The sequence below is a fragment of the Macrobrachium nipponense genome, chromosome 31, assembly GCF_015104395.2.
Source record: "Macrobrachium nipponense isolate FS-2020 chromosome 31, ASM1510439v2, whole genome shotgun sequence".
NCBI classification, from domain to species: domain Eukaryota; kingdom Metazoa; phylum Arthropoda; class Malacostraca; order Decapoda; family Palaemonidae; genus Macrobrachium; species Macrobrachium nipponense.
Window position 1 is genome coordinate 7,494,992 of NC_061093.1, and position 24,191 is coordinate 7,519,182.

Consider the following 24,191-nt stretch of genomic DNA (forward strand, 5'->3'; position numbering starts at 1 on the left):
ATCTTTAACTGCTGCCAATCTAGTAAGCAAACTTTGTGGTGAGTAAAAATCGCCACCCCTATTTTTATGTTTGTTTATATTTTTGACTGTATTGCTTTATACATCTTAATTGTAGTTCTACTAGACATCTACTATAGCCCAGTGAAAGTTTTTAAGTTTAGTGCCTTGGAAAACATTTTGTTTGGTTAACAATAAATAAAATGGGGCATAAAAAAAACATACTTTTTTTTGTTTTGTATTATTCCTTCAAAACTTCACTCTTAAAGATGATAAGTACTTCAAGAAATTGTAGGCGTGCCCCTGTAACTAGCAGATGCCACCGATTCATTAGCCTTTAATGGTAGTTACATATAACTTGGGATATGACTTACAACTTCATACGTAATCATCTCCATTGATCTGGCGCATCGAGTGCTTAACAACGGTGCTTGTGATTGGAAACATACACTGTGACTACTGAATGGTTGAGGTTAACCTAATTATTACAAGTTTTATACCACTATGAGTGTTTGCTATCAGTTCCATACAGGCAGGAAATTAAGGAAAGTACCTGGGTGGGATGAACAAATTAGTAGTGCATAAATAATCAAGGAAAATGTACCAATTTTGATGAGTGGAAAGTAAACCTCAAACGAGTAAACTGGATCTGCAATGAGTGTTGACTGGAAACTGTTGAGAGATCACTTGAAATATTTGGGAAACTTTTAAGAATAAACTAGAGCTGACACTTGGGTATATAGTTAATCTATTTCTCTTCATCATATTTCTCCATAGGCAGAGAAGTGAAAGGTGATGTCCTCAATGAGATAGGAGAGATAGTTAGTGTTGCCGCATCGAAGTCTCCGTATGCTGCATTGATCAAATAGAGAAAGAGGAGCATGAGAAGAATATTATGACTAAATCTGCTGAGAAGAATATTATGACTTAAACCTGCTGATTGTGTGTGTGTGTGTGTGTGTGTGAGAGAGAGAGAGAGAGAGAGAGAGAGAGAGAGAGAGAGAGAGAGAGAGAGAGAGGATGCTGCTTGTAAGACTGGTAATGTTTGACATTAAACGTAGGAATTGTGAAGAAGCGTTCGCCTAAATTGTGATTTGTAATGAATCAAGTGAAAAGTCATAGGAAGGTCTCGTACGCAACGTAGTTGCAATAAAAGAATATTTGCAGAGTGTCGGGTATACTGAGAGAACATCTCTAAAGTATTTTTTTTCTTTGGTAAAGAAACTTTTGGGAATATTAAGCATTACAAAAAATGAAATGTGGCTTAAATCATATGGAATAGTGATAAAATAAACCCAAACGTTGGAGGCAGTTGATATAAGAGATATTTCATGTCACCGTGTTTGTCTATACTCAAAGGTATGGTTACATTGAAGAGACACATAATAATGAGTATGAGCCATGATGCCGAAAATGTGCAGTGAAACCCGAGCAAAGGATAGTAACTCTATAAATCTAATAATGCTTAAACCGCATAAGATTTCATAAGCCTGACGCGAATCGCGTGGCGAATGACAGATGTTGTCAAATATTAGACCTGGGAACTGAGAGGTTCAGATACAGAACGCACCATGGATATGGATCCTGAGTGGTTGCAAATAAAATGAGGTTTTACCGAAGTTATTAGATGGAAATCAACTGAAATTAGATGATTACAGGAATGAATTTTTGAGTCTCAGCATCCGAGGCATTATTATTTCGGTGTTTAATTCAATATTAGATTTTGGGGTGAAACTGAGATACTTTTGATGCTTAGGGAGTATCCACCATGAATTATGTTTACATAAGTGTGGCCTACACAGCGTAATTTTTTGACGGGGTAGGGTCAAAATGTAGGAACATAACCAGTAGCCAGTAAACCAAAATGAACCTACAGACTCGAATCCTGGTAAGACTCAATGCCCTTGTCTATAAGTCCCATTTTTGTCACTTCATGTTTATATATATATATAATATAATATATATATATACTATATATATATATATATATATATATATATATATATATATTATAAATGTTTTTTCAACAAATATATTCGTCTTGATTAACAAGAGTATCACAGTGGATCCTTCTGTTGATAACTGAGAAGCACGATACAGTATTTATATAAATTATATATATATATATATATATATATATATATATATATATATATATATATATATATATATATAATATATATATATATATCTAAACCAAATAACTTTTTGGGGTTTAGATATGATGATATCTTCTGTATTTGGCCAGTTCACGAAAACCTCTAGGAATTCCTTAATAATCTCAATAATTTAGTCCCTTCTATAAAATTTACTGTAGAGGAAGAAAGAAATGTAATTTGAATTATCTTGATGTAACTGTCATAGAAATGTTAGAAATTTGCACCTTTGTTTTCAGTCTTTCGAAAATCAACTAATATTGCCTCTTTTGTTCATTACTACTCCAATCACCATCAAAATGTTAAATTCTCGGTTTTTTCTGGGATGTTCCTAAGGGCTTTTACGTGTCTGTAGCCCGCAGTTTATTGACGCTGAAATTAAAACTATTTATGATATGCATTGAAACTAAAATACCCAAGGACTTTTGTAGATGTGGCATGGAAAAGAGCTAGAAAAACATTTTATTCAACTAGTGACAAACTTGGAATTTAGGTTAAGCATAACATTCTAAAATTGCCTTATGATGAAAGGTTTTTAGATATTCCTAGAATTTTAAAGCTTTTTAACATAAATGTTGTTTTCAGTAATATAATGTCAAGAGTTTAGTAATCAAATTTCTCCGAAAGATCTTCCAGGCTGCATATATGAAATTCCTTGCAAAAAAGTGTGATAAAGTCTATACGGACAGACCGGCAAATCTCTTTCACAGCGTCTCAAGCAAACATCAATATTCTGTGAGAACTGGGCAAATATCGAATGCATTATTCGTACATATGAGAGATTTAGACCATCCTATTAACTGGAGTCAAGCAAGAGCCTTAGTCCCATGAAATGACAGTTAAAAGGATATCATTGGATCTTGTTTTATCAAGTCAAATAATAGAAATGTTCTAAATTTAAGTCTTGGCTTTATTTAAACTTGATGCTTTCATAATGAAAAAAGTTGTAGATAAATATAAGCAACAAAATTTGATATATTCAGTTTTTACATGTTTTGGACTGTAAAGATACTTTTGTAATTCGGTTAGGGTCAGAATCTGTTTAAGTTTGTTGACCGTTGTGATAATCCGATAACATCCTGGATTATCCCTTTTAATTTTTACCCTTGTTTTGATAATTAACCATCTGGTATTCCTGATCTTGTTTGTATTCTGAGACCATTCCTCTCCAATTGTACTTTAGTAGCTCCTGACGATGTCTGAGTAAAGATGAAAGCGCTTGGATTTCTGACTATCATTTTCCCGTGGTATTCGCTTATTTATGAAGTCACGTGCATCTACTGTGATTTTTTAAGCATGTATAGATATATATATATATATATATATATTATATATATATATATATATATATAGATATATATAGATAGTATGATTGTATGTCTATTTATAAATGTACGAATATATATACATATATATATATATCTATATATATATATATATATATATATATATATATATATAATATATATATATATATATACATACATTTGCATAATTATGAATATATGCACACACACATACATATATATAAATACATATATATATTCTTGTTTACGTATGTGTGTGTACGCACATGCATTCCAGTCGTGAGCACTACCAAACAAACTAGTTTTAAAGCATGCATGAGACAAAACATCAATCGTTTGTGTCTAGAAACAAATCAGATATAATTCATTATGCTGTGCAAAGTTATGGACACGGGGCGCACCTTGATTCAATGGTTTATGGGAAGAGCGTGCTTGTGTGTGTTTGTGTTTGTAAATATGTATGTATAATATTAGCGTTTTTCCCAACGGAAAAAACCAAGCTCACCTCTGACGCACAAGCTACAACAAAACAACATTAAAATATCTTGCGTTTCGTTTATTAAGCGAGATCATTAACACACCAAAGCCGTAATAAATATTAGTCATAAATTTTGAGGTAAACTTGAACAACTTTAGGCAATATACTGACGGAAAGTTTCAGTATCAACATTACAATTTGTGATAGAATTTCTTGCGAATTAAAACTGTTAGTTATTGGGCTTTGTAGTATGTGTTGCTCTGCTGACCCTGAAGTGAGACTGAGTTAGGAACGGCGGCATTGCCAGTATTTTTGACGGTTGCATCAGCTGCTGCTGCCGCTGCTGCTGCGGCAGCATCTTCTTCAGCTGCTCTGGCAATTTGGTCAAGGACGAACTGTGGAATTGGATGAGGGAATTCTGGAGCCACGGGTAGAGCACTGGATTCGGGCTGGTATCCGCCTTCGTCAGCTATATACTTCACTTCTATGAAAGTTCCTTCAGGGTCTGTGTATCTGTAGAGAAGAATTGTTTACATGTTAAAGGTGTTGAGTTATTCTTCAAGCTATGACCATCAACAAACTTTATATTCATTAGATTATTATCTATCCTTACAAATCCTACGGGTCTGCAAATAATACTTTAACTTATGTTATCAGCTCCTTCTGACACACTGCCTAGAATAAAAGATGGACCGTTGTTAGTGATTCCTTCTCAACATATCTTCACAAAGGAGAATATTGAGTTTATGCACTAGAGATATTATAAAGGTTAAGGCGGTCAAAGACAATTGCACAGATTCACTCAAGGTTTCATTCATATCATAACATCCAATTAAGAGTAAAAGCAGATTATGTATCGCAGTCAGCTTACTATACGTCCATCATAACAATGATAGTACTGACAACAGAAGTAGTTTAGAATATGCTCATGAAACGAACGCAGCGTCACTTACGAGTAGGAACCGGCTTGAGTCACAGACTTCCCCTCACCAGAGGGAGCCCCAGACGCCAAAACTTTGATACCATTTGTTGTCTCGTAGTTCACGCTGAAGCGCTCCCATCGGCATTGAAAACCTTCTCATCCCTAATGATGCCCGCAGCCTCTGCCGTCTTGATTTCTAGGGAACTGGCTTCGGGGTTTCGCCTGAGGCGGGGAGGTGTCCTTTTAGGTGTAATGTACGTAGGGGAGGTGGTGGGGGAGAAGGAGGAGTAGTTGGTTTAGTGTAATTTGTTACGTAGGGGGAGGTGGAGGAGGGGAGGAGCAGTAGTTGGTTTAGTGTAATGTACGTAGGGGGAGGTGGGGGAGGAGGAGGAGTAGTTGGTTTAGGTGTAATGTACGTAGGGGGAGGTGGAGGAGGAGGAGGAGTAGTTGGTTTAGGTGTAATGTACGTAGGGGAGGTGGGGGAGGAGGAAGAGGATAGTTGGTTAGGTGTAATGTTACGTTGGGGGAGGTGGAGGAGGAGAGGAGTAGTTGGTTTAGGTGTAATGTACGTAGGGGGAGGTGGGGGGAGGAGGACGGGTAGTTGGTTTAGGTGTAATGTAGTAGGGGGAGGTGGGGGAGAGGAGGAGTAGTTGGTTTAGGTGTAATATTACGTTGGGGAGGTGGAGGAGGAGGAGGGAGTAAGTTGGGTAGGGTAGGTGTAGTAAGTAGAGGTGGGGGAGGAGGAGTAGTAGTTGGCTTAGGTGGAATGTATGTTGGGGGAGGTGGAGGAAGAGGAGGAGGAGGAGGAGGAGAAGGAGGAGGAGGTTTAGGAGTGACGTAGGGTGGGGGTATGAGTGGGGGCGGCTTAGGCGTTGGCAGGTATGTGTATTGTGGTACAGCGAGCGACAGGGCAACCAGAGAGCTGATGACAATCTGTGAACAGATTGAATAGACAAAGGGAATTTATGTCAGTTTCTGAAATTCCAATAACACGTAATCCATCAATAAAGAAGAATTCTGATCTGTTGTGCGAGTAATGTAAAAATTTTATTGATTACGGATCTTGCTTTAGATGCGGGAGTTCTGAAAATGTCAACGTTATTGTTATGCTGTAACTGTAGAACCAATATGGCTCACAAGACTGACTAGATAATCTTTCTCTGCATGATGCCTCAGACAATGCTTCGAGTGTGAAACTCTTAATGGTCAGACCACTTAATTAAATATTTCGTAGATTCCACTGTTAATTGACACTAAACTCATCAATAGCGACTTCTAATTGACTCCAGTTGAATGTTCTGTCGAAGTTTACTTACGATCTTCATCTTGCTAGCAGCGACAACAGACTGACAAATGAGTGGTGAGTGAAGGAGATTTTATACAATCGGCTCCGGACATCACTTCGCATTGGTGATCAGTATTTTCCTCCCTGCTCACAGGTATCCCGGGACTGACATCCTTATTCATGACCTGAGTTACAGTTGCTTTGCGCCTTTTAAGTACAGATCCAAACGACCTTCATTCGGTGACATCTTCGCATCTCAATACTCGTCGTTGGCCTTTCTGTTTTAACGGAATTAGGCCATGCGCTTCGCTTGACAGAGTCTGTTCACGTCATTAGTTTTTCTTAATTATCCATGTTGCTAATACTTGCGAGGATTGTACAGTATTTGTATCAACATAACTTTCCATATTCATTGTTGTGATCCTACTTGTCAATATAAATTTCTAATTGACTTAACCATTAAGTCTTTTGCGAAGTTGAAAGAATTTGTAAAATTTATCGAGGTCAAGCTGAAATCCGTTCGTTTGTTGACGCGAGTCACAACCCTTCAGCAAGCTAAGACTTACGCTGACTGCCGCCAATTTCTGCTTTCATCAACAAACTGTTATTAATGTAAATACGAGTTGATTTCAGATAGAAATAGATACGTTTACACAATATTTACACATGCTAATGTGCAAATTCCGAGACAACACATCGAACAATACAGTCAGATCGTCGAAGAAATTTTGAAAACCCCCAGTTTTTTCTTAACATTTGATAAAAGAAAAAACCTATGGTAATGTCCATTGCATTATTTCACTGACAATGCAGAAAGCTACTGTGAAAAATAATGGAAACCCTCTGACTTGTTCTGTGATCAATTTAAGAAATGATGCTGCACAATCATACTTCACGGACAGAATCCAAATGACGGTGAGACTGAATACATTCTGGTTACTCATTTCAACTGCATGAGGCCAGATGGGTGAGTGTGTGTGAGTGTGAGTGTGTGTGTGTGTGTGTGTGTGTATGTCTGTGTAAGAGAGAGAGAGAATTAGAAAGAAAAAGAGAGACAGACGATGGCAATATTTTCAGCAATTCGGTGAGAGTAATGATTATTGTACAGAAAGCAGAGAAAGAAGGAAGGCTATGAAAACTATGTAGTATTTACGAGAAGAAAAATTATAACGAAAGCTACACAGACAACGAAGAGTTCCTTCCCATTGCGCATTCAACACCACGAAGCCGAGAAAATGTACGAACAGTAAATTTCAGTGATACCCTTTCACCACCCAAGGTGAAAACACCTTCTGCATTAAAAGCAAATGCGAAAAGTTTTCACCTTGATTAGTGAAGGGGCATCATTTGAACTGACGTGCTGTGCTTATTTTCGTCTACTTCCTCGCTCCGAATGTGTCACAGACAGGTGGCAGTGATTGCTGACAACGAAAATTTTCCTCGTTTCTCTTGCCCCACTCCTTTCCCTAGCATGATCACCAGTGTCATGGTCGAAAGCCGCATCATCTCCCTAACTCTTGGTTGATACATAAATCAAATTGCTTTTATATTAGTGTCCATTATCATTACATATTAGATATTGGTCATTATCTTTTCTGGAACCTTAGATAAAGCCTAAGTAGACTTTCAACTATTTATGAAAATACGGTTGTAAAAGAATCGTCTGCACTTCCACTGATTTTGCTTATTAACCATTAAATGTATAGTTAATGGAAATTTGTTGTGTAGTTTTAATCCTTCTTTACTGTATTTCTTTTCTTTCTTTTTTTCACTTAAGACAATCAAGTACAGCTCGTCACTTCAATTTGCTTCCAGATTTAGTACAAATGCGTCATCCAGACAGTTGCTCGCCTTTTTAGCTGAGGTTTATTTTCTTTGATGTAACTGCTCTTCTCTTTGGGAAAGGTTAGTATTTCTTGAAACACCATTCCTTTATTCAACTTAGGTGCTGCTCCCCAGAGATCTGTATTATTTGTGACAAATGATTTTCTATTTTCTCTTCGGTAAAAGCTAGTATGATTTCTTACAATTTCTTTCTTAAGGTGATATTTGTAAGACTAATATAACAGTTTTCTTGTTATCTATTATGACTTTTTTCTTACTTCTCAGCAGAGATTGTATTATTTGATGCCTGTTCTGCTGAAGTTTGTTTCATTTTTGGAAAGTAGTTTCTCCTTCAACAGAGGTTTGTAATATTTTGTTCAATTGTTCCCCTCTTCCTTTGACATATGTATAATATTAATTAAACCACTCATTTAAGGCACAAATTTATATTTTTTTTTTATATAAAACTGCCTTTCGTTTCAGCAGAGATATTCATGATTTATACAATTTCCTCGCCTTTCAGGTGTTACATATATTATTTTATAAAAATGTTCCCCTCTCCACTAGAGGTTTTTATCAGTTTATACAACCACTCTTCTTGTCTGAAATAACTTAAAACATTATTTCATTCATTTGCTTTCTTTCCAAAAGAAGCTTTTATGAGCTTTTACAATTGTTTTCTTCTGAATATGGTTTTTATTATTTTATGCAATGTATCAAGTCTTGAGCAAAGGCTCACTTTACTTTGGGCAATTGCTTTCTTATGCACAGAGTATGGTATTATTCAATACAATTGATTTCTCTTCGGTAGAGATATGTATTCTTTTATTCAGGTTTGCGCTATTTAGTGCAGTTTTTCTCGACTTTTATATTGGTTAGAGTTTTCCGTTGTGCAAAACAATAGCCTTTCCCTTCCGATGAGATATGTTGTCGTTCTATATAGCACATCCATTTTCAACTCAGTTTTGTGTAATTTTAAATAACCGTTTCGCCATTCAGTTGCGGTGCGTACGATTTGGTATAATTGCTTCTCTTTTAAGCAGATCTTTGTTTTATATTACGTACACAACAGCTTCACACTTCCATAAATGTTTTATTACCTTCCACAATTTCTGTATAATCGCACGCAAAGGTTTGTTTTAGCATCTTTACTCCCCTAATCAGCAGAGATTTTTTATCATTAAATTCATGAATACATAAAAGTCTGCAATTTTTAGAAAATTGGCTATCCTTGGGGAAAGTTTTTCATTTCCTTATTCGACCGATCTCCTTTAAAGAGATTAATATTATTTTATGCAGTTTCTTTCCTCCTTAACAGAGGTTTACGTTATTTTGTAAAATTACTCTCCTCTTCAGCTGAGATATCCTACACAGCTGATTTCGAGTAAACAAAGATTGTATCATCTTCTGTATCAATCGTCCTTTTCAGCAGATGTTTACTCCTCTTCCCCACCGTTATTCCTACATTGAGGGGTCGGTTGCCTGATGCCTCTTCTCCACCGCCTTCTGTCAAAGACATCATCAGGCATGGTTTATTGTTTGGCAAAGGGGGTTTTTACGATCGCATGCCCTTGCTGTCATCTACCACAGTTATTGGCAGTGGGCCTTGCCTTTTATAAAAATGTACGATTGCAAGGCAGCAGTTTCCACAGTAATTGGCAGTGGGCCTACTTTTTACTAAAAGAGTAAGACTGCAAGGCAGCAGCTGTCCTTTTAGTCGCCTTTTACGACACGCAGGACCTTCGGTGGTAGTATTCTTACACACCAACCACAGGATCATGTTCAGCAGATGTTTACATTAGTTGATAAAGTTGTACTCTTGTACAACAAAGTTTTGTATAAACCGGATTTGCTTGGCAAACATTGATTCGTGTTATTTTATATTTTTTGTTTTCCATTTTAGCAAAAATTTCTATTTAGGAAAAATTTCTATTATTGCAACCTGCATTGCTCCTCTCTTCAGTAGATATTTGGCCGATGTGACACCGTTCCTTTCTGCCTTAGTAATGCTTCCCTTCACGGCAGAGACTTTCAGCATCTTAAGCAACTGTTCTTGTTCTATACAGCAGACCTTTGCGTTGTTTTATGAAGTCTTTTATACACATAAACGATATAAACGCACACACACACACACACACGCATATAAATATATATATATATATATATATATAATATATATATATATATATATATAGTATAGATAGGATATAATATATATATATATATATATAGTATATATATATATATGTATATATATAAATATATATTTTTAGATATATCTATATATATATGTATATATATATAGTATATATATATATATAATATATATATGATATATATATAGATATATATATATATATCCATGTCTATATATATATATTATATATATATATATGATATATAGTTATATATATATATATATATTATATACATTATAGATGATATATATATATATATATATATATATATATATCACTATATATATATATATATATATATAATATATATATATATATATATATATATATATATATATAATATGACTGGTAAAAAATGTTCTGTAACAACAGAGTTCCATCTAATAAAAGGAGCCCATAAAACACCAAAATAGAGAAAAGTTACTATATTTCAGAGACTGCTGTCTCCCTCTTCAGGTAGATGAATGAGAAAAGTTTACAGAAAAGGTGGTATTTATACCAAGAGGTCCATCCACAAACAAGCCATTTTAGTCACCCTGCTGATAATCTTCCTTAATCTTCTTAAGGGTTGGTTGAATGAAGACGTTGTCGATCGTGTCCGAAATCCATCCTCCTTTTGAGATGTTCATTACCTGCCTCTCTTTTATTAAGGCCGATTCCATCATTTGACTCTTGTACGGCAGTTGCTGCTATAAATTACACGTGACAAATTCCAGTTTATTCTATGGTTATGTTCATTTATATGGTTGAAAATAGCCGAGTTCTGTTGTCCATACCTAACTGACCGTTTGTGTTGTTATTAATCTCTGGGGAAGGGATTTACCTGTAAATCGATGTAAGATTGGTCACAGTCCTGGCATGGGGATTTCGTAATACCCCAGAGTCCTTTGGAGATGTCTTTTGTTGACGTTAATCAGGGATTTGGCTAAGGTGTTTGGGTAAGTAAATACAAAAGGGTTCGATTTTCCGAGGGGGGTTGGTTATTCTCTTAATCGTGTCCAGGTGGGGAATTATTATTTTATTGTTGGGTGTATCTCTGGTCTTGTCTTTAGGGGGTCGGTAGAAAATTACGTTAGCTTTGTGAATTGCTTTCTCAATTATATGGTCAGGATATTTAAAAGACGAAAGTTGCTTGCGAATTAGTTCAAATTCTTTTTCCAGGAATTCTGTTCCCCGCAGATTCATGATAGCCATCCACTCGCTAAAAAAGTTAGATGTTATAATAAGTAGATCCGACAAAGACGGCAAAATCGTAATAATGGACAAAGACTTCTACCTTGACAAAATCAACCAGCTCCTTAGCGACACAAACACATACGAAAAACTGACGAAAAATCCCCTCCAAAACGTCCCACAGAATTTTTTCGGAAAGTAAGATTAATTGGCAAAGACAAAAAAGAGTATTGAACTATTAGAGAAATTTAAAGTAATTAATCCTAAATTACCCTATTTTATGGCCTTACCCAAAACTCACAAAGACAATCTTCCATTCAGACCCATCGTTTCATGTGCCGGTGCTTTCAATTACAAAATTTCTAAATGGTTAGCTGGCCTCCTTTTCCCCTTTTTTAGGCACTTTTTCTCCCAGTCACATTAAACATTCGGAAGATTTTTGTGTCACAAATTCAGAGAAGCACATATACCACTTCACAACATAAACTTTTAAGCCTTGATGTAGATTCCCTGTTCACTAAAGTACCAGTACAGGTCGTTCTTTTTCAGTTTTTAAGGGTAAAATTATCCCCCTATTCAGATCATTTTCCCATTGGCGCTTGACAAAATAATAAAGCTAGTTGAATTATGTGCATCTAATAACGTATTTTCATTCGGGGAATCATTCTACAAGCAAAAATTCGGGTGTAGTATGGGTAGTCCTTTAAGTCCTGTTCTAGCCAATCTGTACATGGAATACTTTGAAACTACAGTAATAAAATGCAATAAAACCCAAAAACACATGCTGTGGATGAGATACGTGGATGATATCCTAACATTTTGGGATAATAGGTGGGGCAATTTCAATGAATTCCTCACGAAATTAAACACATTTAGTGCCCAGCATCAAATTTAAAGTTGAATGGGAAACAGACAACAAAATTCCTTTTCTTGATGTTTTTAATAATCAGAGATACGACAGAATACAAATTTACCATATACAGAAAACCAACGTTCTCACTTTCATACATTCACTACTTTAGCTATCAGACATTTCTATCAAAATAGGTGTAGCTAGTAACTTGTTCTTAAGAGCCTTACGAATTGTTCCCCAGAATTCCTGGAAAAAGAATTTGAACTAATTCGCAAGCAACTTTCGTCTTTAAAATATCCTGACCATATAATTGAGAAAGCAATTCACAAAGCTAACGTAATTTTCTACCGACCCCCCTAAAGACAAGGACCAGAGATACACCCAACAATAAAATAATAATTCCCCACCTGGACACGATTAAGAAGAATAACCAACCCCCTCGGAAAATCGAAACCCTTTTGTATTTACTTACCCAAACACCTTAGCCAAATCCCTGATTAACGTCCAACAAAAGACATCTCCAAAGGACTCTGGGGTATAACGAAATCCCATGCCAGGACTGTGACCAATCTTACATCGGATTTACAGGTAAATCCCTTCCCCAGAGATTAATACAACACAAACGGTCAGTTAGGTATGGACACAAACAGAACTCGGCTATTTTCAACCATATAAATGAAACATAACCATAGAAAATAAAACTGGAATTTGTCACGTGTAATTTATAGCAGCAACTGCCGGTGACTTAACAAGAGTCAAATGATGGAATCGGCCTTAATAAAAGAGAGGCAGGTAATGAACATCTCAAAGGAGGTTTATGGATTTCGGACACGATCGACAACGTCTTCATTCAACCAACCCTTAAGAAGATTAAAGGAAGATTAATCAGCGGGGGTGACTTAAAATGGCTTGTTTGTGGATGGACCTCTTGGTATAAATACCACCTTTTCTGTAAACTTTTCTCATTCATCTACCTGAAGAGGGAGACAGCAGTCTCTGAAATATATACTTTTTCTCTATTTTGGTGTTTTTGTTTTTATGGGCTCCTTTATTAGATATATATATATATGTATGTATATTACGCAGCAAGCTACAAATGTCCTTTAATACCTAATATGCTCTACCTCGAAATGAATACATTTTCATATATCTTAACCGAAGGCGAATTTTTTTAGTTGATAAAAAAATTCGTCCGCTCATGGGCGCGAAACCGTGGAACCAAGAAAGCAGGAAGACGCACAGTGAAGCGCTTTAAACCATTTGTAGCTTAATGCGTATGTATGAATGATGGTGAGGTGACAAGACTTATATATATATATATATATAATATATATATATATATATATATATATATATATATATATATATATCTGTGTGTGTGTGTGTGTGTGTGTGTGTGTGTGTGTGTGTGTTTGTGCATGTGTGGAACTTGTCCCGTCGTTCTGAGCTGACCCCGAAAAAATTATTTGAAGAAAAAATACGTAATTGGAACATGTCTGATAGTATGAACAGGGTATACACTTCCAAAGGGCCCCAGAGAAGACTGGCCGACGGATCAGGTTCTGTTCTAACTCGGGCATCCGCGTTACCCAGGTTGGTTGGCTAGGATTTAGCTGGCTTTATGCCAGCACAGCTCTTGCTCCTAGAACAGCCCGTAGCAAAGTCGTTACCCACCTTGGTGCGTTGACTTGTCCTCTCCGCTCAGTGATGACACTCAAGACTGTGAGCGCCTCAGTGGCGTGGTTTTTATGGTCTTGGCCTGCCACCTTGGTGGGTGCGAGTTCGATTCTCTGGCATTCCACTGAGGGGTCAGTGATGTGTATTTCTGGTGATAGAGGTTCACTCTCGACGTGGTTCGGAAGTCACGTATAGGCGTTGGTCCCATTGCTGAATAACCCCTGGTTCCACGCAACGTAAAAACACTATATAAACAAACAAACAAACAAGCTCCTGGAGCAGTCGTCATGGCATATGTTGCTGTAGAAATTGGAAAACCTAAATGAAAAAGGAAAATCTTGAGTATACACTGGCTGAAGAAGAGAAATGAATGACCTAACGATTGTCTATTTAACGAACTGAAGATTTAACCTGGTGACTGGATAGACTTACCTGCTGTGTATGGACGAACACACCTTCGTGGATTTATTATATATGGTCTCTATTAGGTTAACGTAAAACTATTATTATTTCTTTTGTTGATTTAAATCAGCCTTGTTTACTTTTTTGTTTACTTTTAAGTTAAATTTTTGCTGAGTATGTTTACACTTGTGACACCGAAAGTTAAGTGGCTTTACGATTGTTTCAGTGTTTTTGCGCCTCCTCCTCCTCTTTTGTGTATTAGTGAACTATCGTTTTAACGATTGTTATTCTTTTGCTTTGAGTGTTTATAAACACTGGGAAGGTGATGAGTGGACATGGTCGACCGGTCAACGGGAGTTCGGGTTTTGACAAGCTCTCACCTGTACTGTTTCCCGTTTCAGCATTTATTTTGATTTGGAGGACGACTTTGGATACTTACCTTTTGGACCACGCACTTGGATATTTCCCTCAGGGATTTTGGAAGACGCATATATACGTCTGTTGTGTGTGTACCCCTGGATCACGGCTTTTTCTCGCGCAGATGTTGTTGTCACCTGCGACCTTCACACTGCTGTTGAGTTTAGCAGACGCTCTGTCATCTGCGACCACTGTTTCTGCCCCTTCTTCCCGTCTGAGGATTTTGACGGGAAAAGGAGAAAACCAGTGTCGTTGTACCCTCCCCGGCAAACTGGATTCTGGATTTACCTGCCGTGTCCTCCTCGTCCAGCTGTTATACGGGAGTGAGAGCTACTTGACTCGTGAGGTGGCTAGTAGGGAGTCTGTCGCCAGGTAAGACGTATTATCGTTCCTCTTGTATCGGGAAATGTGTTGCCCTTCAGTACCTGGCGTACAGTATTTGCCCTTCCGTTAGCAGCTTGGTGGACTGATCCCGGCACTGAGTTCAACTCCTCTTCTGGAATTTCACTTGAGGTGAAATTGTTTATTTTTGCTAATTTTTATTATTTATAAATATATATATGTGTAAGTTTACATGTATATGTTGTCATATTTGTTTGTGTGTTAGTATTTAGTGGACCGAGTTCCACATTGTTTAGCTTTGTGTCGTAGGTAGGAATATTAAGGTTTTCCTTGTTATAATCTCTTACTTCCTTCTACCTTATTATTATTAGGTTATTGATTATTTTGGCTAGCCTTATTTGGATCCACCTTGTTATTATTAAGTGTTTTCTCTCTTGGAATTTTCTCTTGTTTAGGACTTAGTGTAATAGCTTTAAGTTTTTTTGTGAGTTCCCGAGAACTAGGTATTTGTTCTCTTGAATATTTTTTACAATTAAGTGTATTTAATCTCACAAGGTTGATTTAAGTCATTGCTCTAGTTTATAATAAATAGTGTTAAGTTTTCTTGAGTTTCTGTTTCCGTCCTTCCTTGTCTCTGACTGCAATCCTTGAGAATATAAAGACCTAAAAAGAACCTGTACTGCAACCTGGGAGGTTGTAACAGTCTCCCTTAAAAGACACACATACAAACATATATATACTGCATCCCTCCTTTGTAATGTTGCAACAAATTCATCATAGCTGTCGTGTTTCCCTTTCAGCGTCTAGTTGAAACTGAAGTTGCCCTAAGGTTATGCCATAGACATGGAGGCTGCCGGCCACCTGAACTAGAACGGAAGCCAGGAACCTGGCAATGGCAAGTGATCTAGTCGGAGAGTCCGGCTGACTCCTATCCGCCCACTTTTGGTCGGAGGAGAGCAACATAGACAGTGAGGTTTGCATCCGATTCAGACGACCTGATCAGGCAGTCGTATCGTCTGGGGATTAGTTGTAGAAATTTTAGCTACCTCATGAACTATCATCAATGTCAACATAAATCCCGTTAAGTAGACATACAATGTGGGGTTTTTTATATTTCAACTCAAGTCCATCCGCAATTGTAAGAACTTTTGAACTAATTATCTGTTTTTTACTGTTGACAGATAAGCGTTAAATGATAATTATGCTGTCGAAAAGCAGGTAGCAGACTCATCGTAAAAAAACTTGAAAAACTGTAATGGAGATAACATAGATGAATAAAACCATATATTGTATGTTTTATTAGATCATTTAATGTTATGATAAATAGAATAGAGTATTACGCAGAATCCACGAATCGTCAGGTAGAGAGAAAACAAACGCAATATCTACGGCAGACCATATGAGCGAGATAGGACGGGAGACGACGCTGAGCCCCTGAAATCGAAGATTGGCGGATTATTATGTCTCTCTGAGGACCGGAAGCTAGCAGCCTCCTCCCGAGCTCGAACAGCATCCTCTTGAGCTGCGAAGGCGATCTGGTCCAGGACGAACTGGGGGATTGGGTGGAGGAATTCGGGAGCCACCGGCAGGAGGTCGGACTGGGGCTGGAAGCCGTTCTCGTCAGCAACGTACTTGACTTCGACTAAAGTGCCGTCGGGAGCGGTGTATCTGTCAAGGAATTGCAACTTTCAAAATCATGAAAATGTCTCATCATACATTCTCATTTCCGACAATACAATCATGTACTACAGTAGTACAGCTGTAAAACAACTGCCATCGTTAAAATTGTCATTTCCCACGATGGCATTATTGTATTCGGGGTTAGTATGCATATGCATACTGAACGATCCTACAGAGTTGTCATACAGATTAAAATTATTATGTGTCAACTGGAGTGTTTCGTGACCTTTTCCTACATCAGTACCCACTGTTGCAAGGCTTCACGGTCCAGCATGCTGTGTATATCTGGTTACTAGGGTATATATTAAAAATAATAATAATAATAATAATAATAATAATAATAATAATAATAATAATAATAATAATAATAATAATAATAACGACACACGAAGAAACACCGACGAAGTAACAGAGAGGACAGAATGGGTAAAAAAGATCAGACAATTAATAGAGCCAGATACATAGAGAACAAAGATCCTCTCCATGAAAGCCTACAACACCAAGAAATTAAGGGAGAAAACAAGTGAGGTCAATGAAATAATGGGAATAATACACACCACCAGTATCACAGAAACAAATAACTTGGCATATGCAGGAGCAAGATTAGTAGCAGAACTGATGGAGATACGAACACCAACACCACCAGCACAACCAACTCAACAGAAACCAAAACAGCAACCACCTTGGAAAAGGCACCTGGAAAAGCAAATCATGGTGATGAGGTCTGACTCGAGTAAACTCAAAGAGATGGCAGGAAAAATTCTAAGAAGCAAGAAAACAAGGGAGGAACTGAACGAGAAATACAAAGTACAGGAGAGGGGACTAAACAACACAATAGAAGATGTAAAACAGAGGCTTAAGGCCAAAGCACAAAAGATCCAACGGTAACTGAACAGGAATAAGGGATACCAACAGAACAAACTATTCGGTACCAACAAGAAAAGACTATACAGCCAACTAAGAGGAGAAGACAACCACCGAGAAATTCCTGAAGCCGAACCAAGTAAGAGACTCTGGGAACACATATGGAGCAATCCCGTATCACACAACAAGCATGCAACACGGCTCCAGGAAGTTAAGGAAGAAGAAACAAGGAGAATAAAACAAAGATTCACTGAGATCATGACAGACACAGTCAGAGACACCAACTAAAGAAAATGCCCAACTGGAAATCCTCAGGTCCCGATGAAGTCTATGGATACTGGCTCAAAAACTTAAAGGCTCTACACCCACGAATACCAGAACAACTCTAGCATTGTATCACAAATCACCATGCGCCCAAATGGATGACCACAGGAAGAACATCCTTAGTACAAAAAGAAAAGAGTATGGGTAATATAGCCAGTACCTACAGGCCTATCACCTGCCTACCAATAATTAGGAAATTACTACCAGGTATTATCAGTGGAAGGCTATACAACTACCTAGAGGATACAAACACCATCCCCCACCAACAGAAAGGCTGCAGAAGGAAGTGTAGGGGGGCAAAAGACCAGCTCCTGATAGACAAAATAGTAATGAAGAACAGTAGGAGAAGGAAAACCAACCTAAGCATGGCATGGATAGACTATAAGAAAGCCTTCGACATGATACCACACACATGGCTAATAGAATGCCTGAAAATATATGGGGCAGAGGAAAACACCATCAGCTTCCTCAAAAATACAATGCGCAACTGGAATACAATACTTACATGCTCTGGAATAAGACTAGCAGAGGTTATTATCAGGAGAGGGATCTTCCAGGGCGACTCACTGTCCCCACTACTCTTCGTAGTAGCCATGATTCCCATGACAAAAGTACTACAGAAGATGGATGCTGGGTACCAACTCAAGAAAAGAGGCAACAGAATTAACCATCTGATCTTCATGGACGACATCAAGCTGTATGGTAAGACCATCCAGGAAATAGATATCCCAATCCAGACTGTAAGGATTGTATCTGGGGACATCAGGATGGAGTTCAAACACATAGATGAGACGAGATACAAATACTTGGGAATAATGGAAGGAGGGGATATAAAACACCAAGAGATGAAGGACACGATCAGGAAAGAATATATGCAGAGACTCAAGACGATACTAAAGTCAAAAATCAACGCCGGAAATATGATAAAAGCCATAAACACATGGGCAGTGCCAGTAATCAGATACAGCGCAGGAAGAGTGGAATGGACGAAGATAGAACTTCGCAGCATAGATCAGAAAACGAGGAAACATATGACAATACAAAAAGCACTACACCCAAGAGCAAATATGGACAGACTATGCATAACACGAAAGAAAGGAGGAAGGGGACTACTAAGCATAGAGGACTGCGTCAACATCGAGAACAGAGCACTGGGGCAATATATGAAAACCAGTGAAGACGATTGGCTCAAGAGTGCATGGGAAGAAGGACTGATAAAAGTAGACGAAGACCCAGAAATATATATACAGAGACAGGAGAAGGACCAGCAAAACAGAGGAATGGCACAACAAATCAATGCACAGACAATACATGAGACACACTAAAGAACTAGCCAGCGTTGACACATGGCAATAGCTACAGAGGGGAGAGCTCAAGAAGGAAACTGAAGGAATGATAACAGCGGCACAAGATCAGGCCCTAAGAACCAGATATGTTCAAAGAACGACAGATGGAAATAACATCTCTCCCATTTGTAGCAAGCGAATGCCCGGCACTTGCACAAAACTAGTACAAAAAAAGGCACGATTCAGTGGTAAAAGCCCTCCACTGGAACCTGTGCAAGAAACACCAGCTACCTCACAGTAATAAGTGATACGAGCACCAACCTGCAGAAGTGATAGAAAACGATCAGGCAAAGATCCTCTGGGACTATGGTATCAGATCAGATAGGGTGATACGCGCAAATAGACCAGACGTGACGTTGATTAACAAAATCAACAAAAAAGTATCACTCATTGATGTCGCAATACCATGGGACACCAGAGTTGAAGAGAAAGAAAGGGAAAAAACGTATAAGTATCAAGACCTGAAAATAGAAATAAGAAGGATATGGGATATGCCAGAAGAAATTGTACCGATAATCATTGGAACACTAGGCACGATCCCAAGATCCCTGAAAAGGAATCTGGAAAAACTAGACGCTGAAGTAGCTCCAGGAATCATGCAGAAGAGTGTGATCCTAGAAACGGCGCAAATAGTAAGAAAAGTGATGGACTCCTAAGGAGGCAGGATGCAACCCAGAACCCCACACTATAAATACCAACCCAGTCGAATTGGAGGACTGATAGACAAAAAAAAAAAGTCATTATTATTATTATTATTATTATTATTATTATTATTATTGTTATTATTATTTATTCATTTCTTTTATTTTATTTTAATATATATATATATATATATATATATATATCATATATATATATATATATATATATATATATATTTTTTTTTTTTTTTTTATTTTTTTTGTATTTTTTTTTTTTTTTTTTTGTTCTATCACAGTCCTCCAATTTGACTGGGGGGTATTTATAGTGTGGGGTTCCGGGTTCTATCTTGCCTCCTAGGAGTCCATCACTATTCTTACTATGTGCGCCGTTTCTAGGATCACACTCTTTGCATTAGTCCTGGAGCTACTTCAGCCTCTAGTTTTTTTAGATTCCTTCTCAGGATCTTGGGATCCTGCCTAGTGTTCCTATGATGATGATGCTGATTATTATTATTATTATTATTATTATTATTATTATTATTATTATTATTATTATTATTATTATTATTATTATTATTATTATTATTATTCGATTTTAAGGTCGTTCTCATTTTTCATTTGTGGTGCATTTCCAGTTTAAGAAACATGGGTGGGTTCAGTGTAAATGAATTCCTTGAAGAAGGGAAACCCAGAAAATCAAATACTGCTCTTGTGATTGTAAAATTCAAAAAAAGAAAAAAAAAGTAAAAAGGAAAACCGTGAAATTCAATGAGTATCAAAAACAAAGAAAAATAACAGAGAAGATGATATGGAAGATGCAGATTTTACACCGCGAGGGTCTTGTGAAGATAATATGTTTGAGTAAATGCGAGGACAGATTTTTTGTTTTGTGTGAATGTGGCACATCAGAGGATGGAGACTAGATTGAATGGGAAATTCATATACCTCAGCGTCGTCCGCAGTGTAAAATAGCAACAGAGACAGTTTATGAAATATATGCAGAGAGATTTCTCCTTTTGATGCGACTAGGGGAGGAAAATGAGTTGCGTGCCAATGCCCACGTAAAACATGATGCAGTTTGAGTCACTCTGAAGTGATGGAGAAGAATTTCACCGAGATAAGAAAAAAAATCTAAATCATGAATAAGAAATTGAGAATATCAGTCCCAAATCAAAGGTGGTGAACTATGCAGGCAAATGAAAAACAAAGCGGATACATTAGTTCTAAACTAAACTGACTACACAGCAAGTGCAAGTAAAAAAAAAATTAAAAATATATCAGTGATTCATGAAATTCAAATGGAATGTACACACCAGGTAAAAGATGGTCATATACTCATGAAGTTACCAAGAACGAATTTACCAGCTGAGATAGATAAGATCAAAGGGAAAAGTAAAGCAACGGAATTAATTTCAATGTAAAAGGGGCGGGGGAGAGGCCAAAGAGCAAAGCAGCAAATCTCGCAGAATCTGAAGAAGAGAGGCTCATAGAGTATAGCAAAGATGACCCCTGGTTAGACGGTACAGTAAAGTTAGAAGAATAAAAAAAATTTAGGTCTATCAATCTTTGCATCTAATAAATATATATATATATATATATATATATATATATATATATATATATATATATATATATATAGCATGAACAAATGAAGAATAACAGAGGTGCTAAGCAACGAAGAAGACTTTTTGTAATTGAATCTTGCATTGCACGAAACCCAGACTTTTCAATAAGATGTAGCACGAAGAGAGAGAAAAATAACACGGAAACTTGATGACACTTGAGGGAAACTTCCACAGTATATAACAACATACGAAAATTCTTAAAACACAGGAGGACAAGTTAATTCGAGGAAATTACAACCCGGTGATTATGACGAGTAGCACCTTTAAGCCAATTACATACAATTCGTTGACGGAGTCGGAAAAAGTGTTTTAGGGATTTACTGAAACTATGTTTTTGAGCCTAAAATTTCAATCGGAAATTTACACAGAGGACACTTTGCTTGCCTGGTATTTCGCAATGATACGAAACTGAAGGCGAAATTCTCGACTTGAGCCATTAGCAAACCCTAACACGTCGACAAGTAAAGCTTCAGGACGGGAAGCAGCTCCTCCCACCCCACCCATCAAAGGAGAGAACATTTTAACCCGACTGTGACACTTACGAATATCGTCCGACCTTCATGACAGCTCCATTGACGCCTTCAGGAGATCCAGCTTGGGCGAAAGCAACGCCGTTTTCGGCTTCAAACTCGACGCTGTATCGACCTCGATCGTCCTGCAGGCGGTGATCTCTCAAGACACCCACTGGAGGTGCATTTCCCCCGACAGCTGTCACCCTACCAGACACAGAAGCAGGTGCAAGGCGCGAGGCGGAGTCAGGAATGACGTAGCCTCGCTGAGGAATTGCTGCCGCCAAAGCTAAGGTAGTGACGATGGTTACCTGGACGAAGTAAGTAGCTTATTTATTTAGTTTTTTTCGGTTCACTTGCTACTACTTGAACGAGTAAATAAGTATGAAAGATATTTGAATTTCAACTGATACATAAAGATATTTATACACATTGCTTATGTTATAATATGAATATGGAATTTGAAAGGAATATATATATATATATATATATATATATATATATATATATATATATATATATATATATATATATATATATATATATATATATATATATATACGTGAGCGTGTGACTGTATTCTTGCGTATTTCATCTTAGCAGGAGGGCGACCAAACAGCAAAGTAATCTTACAAGCTTCATGCTGGATGCTGCAGCGTTGAATTTATGATAACAAATCCGTCTAACGCTCAGTTTATATATAGAGAGATGAAAGAACACTCGACCTTCTTTTATTTTATTTCGCTCATTGATAAAACTCCGAGTGGAAGTCCATGAAGATTTACTTTCCCTTTCAAGATCTTTTTCTCTTTGATATCCCATTACGTCTTTACTCCGAGTGTAATGAAGTGGACTCATCCGAGCCTTAATGTTACCGTCCTTCATGGAAAAGAAAATATAATAATGCACAAATGTAACTGGTTTATTGGTCAGGAGCTGTGAATTATGATCGCGTCTCTAAATATTCGCTCGCCCAATGAATTCGGTAGTTGCAGCAATTCGAATTTTATATCTATCAATCCTTTGCGTCTCTAGGTCGGTGCTTTATTTGCCCTTATCTATGAGACTGAAAAATAAATTTGTTAAATGAATCAAAACAAATAAGTGGAAACAGACCAGAACGTAGTTTTACGTCCATTTCATTTATTCTTATATCCCTAAACACGAAAGTATTCTAAGTCATCAAAGATGTTCAACTTGCCAGGAACTGAATTGACTGGAGTATGATCTTAGACTATAAGATGTGTATATTTATCTTATGAACAGCTGCAGTACACACATGAAAAAGTATATACAAAATAAACGTAACACATAATCTCCAGTTTGAATACTCCATATTCAGTCTTCAAAAATCATTTCAACCATGGTTATAAAAATAACTTCACTTTACGTTTTCGCTGAATTGTTACTAAAAGATACCTTTCAATATATCTTCAACTGAACACACTTTATAGGCGCCGTTACAAGATGCACAAACACACACACACTGCTATAAGTTAAACATCAGATTTCACAAAAGGAAATCTATATAAATTTAACCAGTGCTGATTGTGACCAAGTGACCACGTACAGATTCTTTACGTTACTGTAAAAATTAAATTTCCGTCGGTCGGGGAATAGAGAGAGAGAGAGAGAGAGAGAGTTTTGGCATCTCTCTATACTACACACTTTTTCATCTCAGAATGAATCTCTGTTCCTGTGGGCACTATTAGATAGCTGATAACGTCAAAGCAGTTTGGGAACGAGATTTTTGATCTACAAACAAATTACTTTACAGAGAGAGAGAGAGAGAGAGAGAGAGAGAGAGAGAGACTTTAGGATTATTAATAATCATTAATATTACATGGCCTCAAAGCAATAAGAAACTCTTAAAACGAAAGAAATGACTATAAAATCACTTCCTAAAAATGACGTCATGGAGAAATTCTATGCAAAACGTCTAAGACATGGCACATTCTCGAAGCTTATGACGAAATATGACACAATATATATATATATATATATATATATATATATATATATATATATATATATTATATATATATATATATATATATATATAATCACACTTAACCCTTAAACACCGAAGCGGTAATAAAAAAATGACTCCCGTGTGCCGGAGGGGTTTGAGAGTGAGCGCGGAAGCGGAAAAAATAATTTTTTCAAAAAAT

General features: G+C 37.0%; 1 protein-coding gene and 1 long non-coding RNA gene across 2 annotated transcripts; both read right to left on the reverse strand.

Annotated features, from left to right (window-relative positions):
• Positions 1-4,001: 4,001 nt before the first annotated feature.
• Positions 4,002-5,106, reverse strand: LOC135206437 (uncharacterized). The gene is made up of 2 exons (XR_010312742.1): positions 4,892-5,106; positions 4,002-4,451 (listed from the first exon to the last, which is right to left on the reverse strand). It is a non-coding gene; the product is annotated as an uncharacterized LOC135206437 (long non-coding RNA).
• An 11,271-nt stretch (positions 5,107-16,377) lies between these two features.
• On the reverse strand, positions 16,378-22,706 carry LOC135206442 (pupal cuticle protein 27-like). The gene is made up of 3 exons (XM_064237820.1): positions 22,654-22,706; positions 22,054-22,331; positions 16,378-16,699 (listed from the first exon to the last, which is right to left on the reverse strand). The coding sequence occupies exons 1-3, from the start codon at positions 22,660-22,662 to the stop codon at positions 16,417-16,419; spliced, it is 570 nt and encodes a 189-aa protein (XP_064093890.1). The 5' UTR covers positions 22,663-22,706; the 3' UTR covers positions 16,378-16,416.
• Between the last annotated feature and the right edge of the window lie 1,485 nt (positions 22,707-24,191).

Coding starts and splice junctions, on each gene's coding strand:
- LOC135206442 (XM_064237820.1), bottom strand. Junction 16,700..22,053: donor ATGAAGGTCGGACGATATTC/GTAAGTGTCACA, acceptor ATTCCTTGACAG/ATACACCGCTCCCGACGGCA.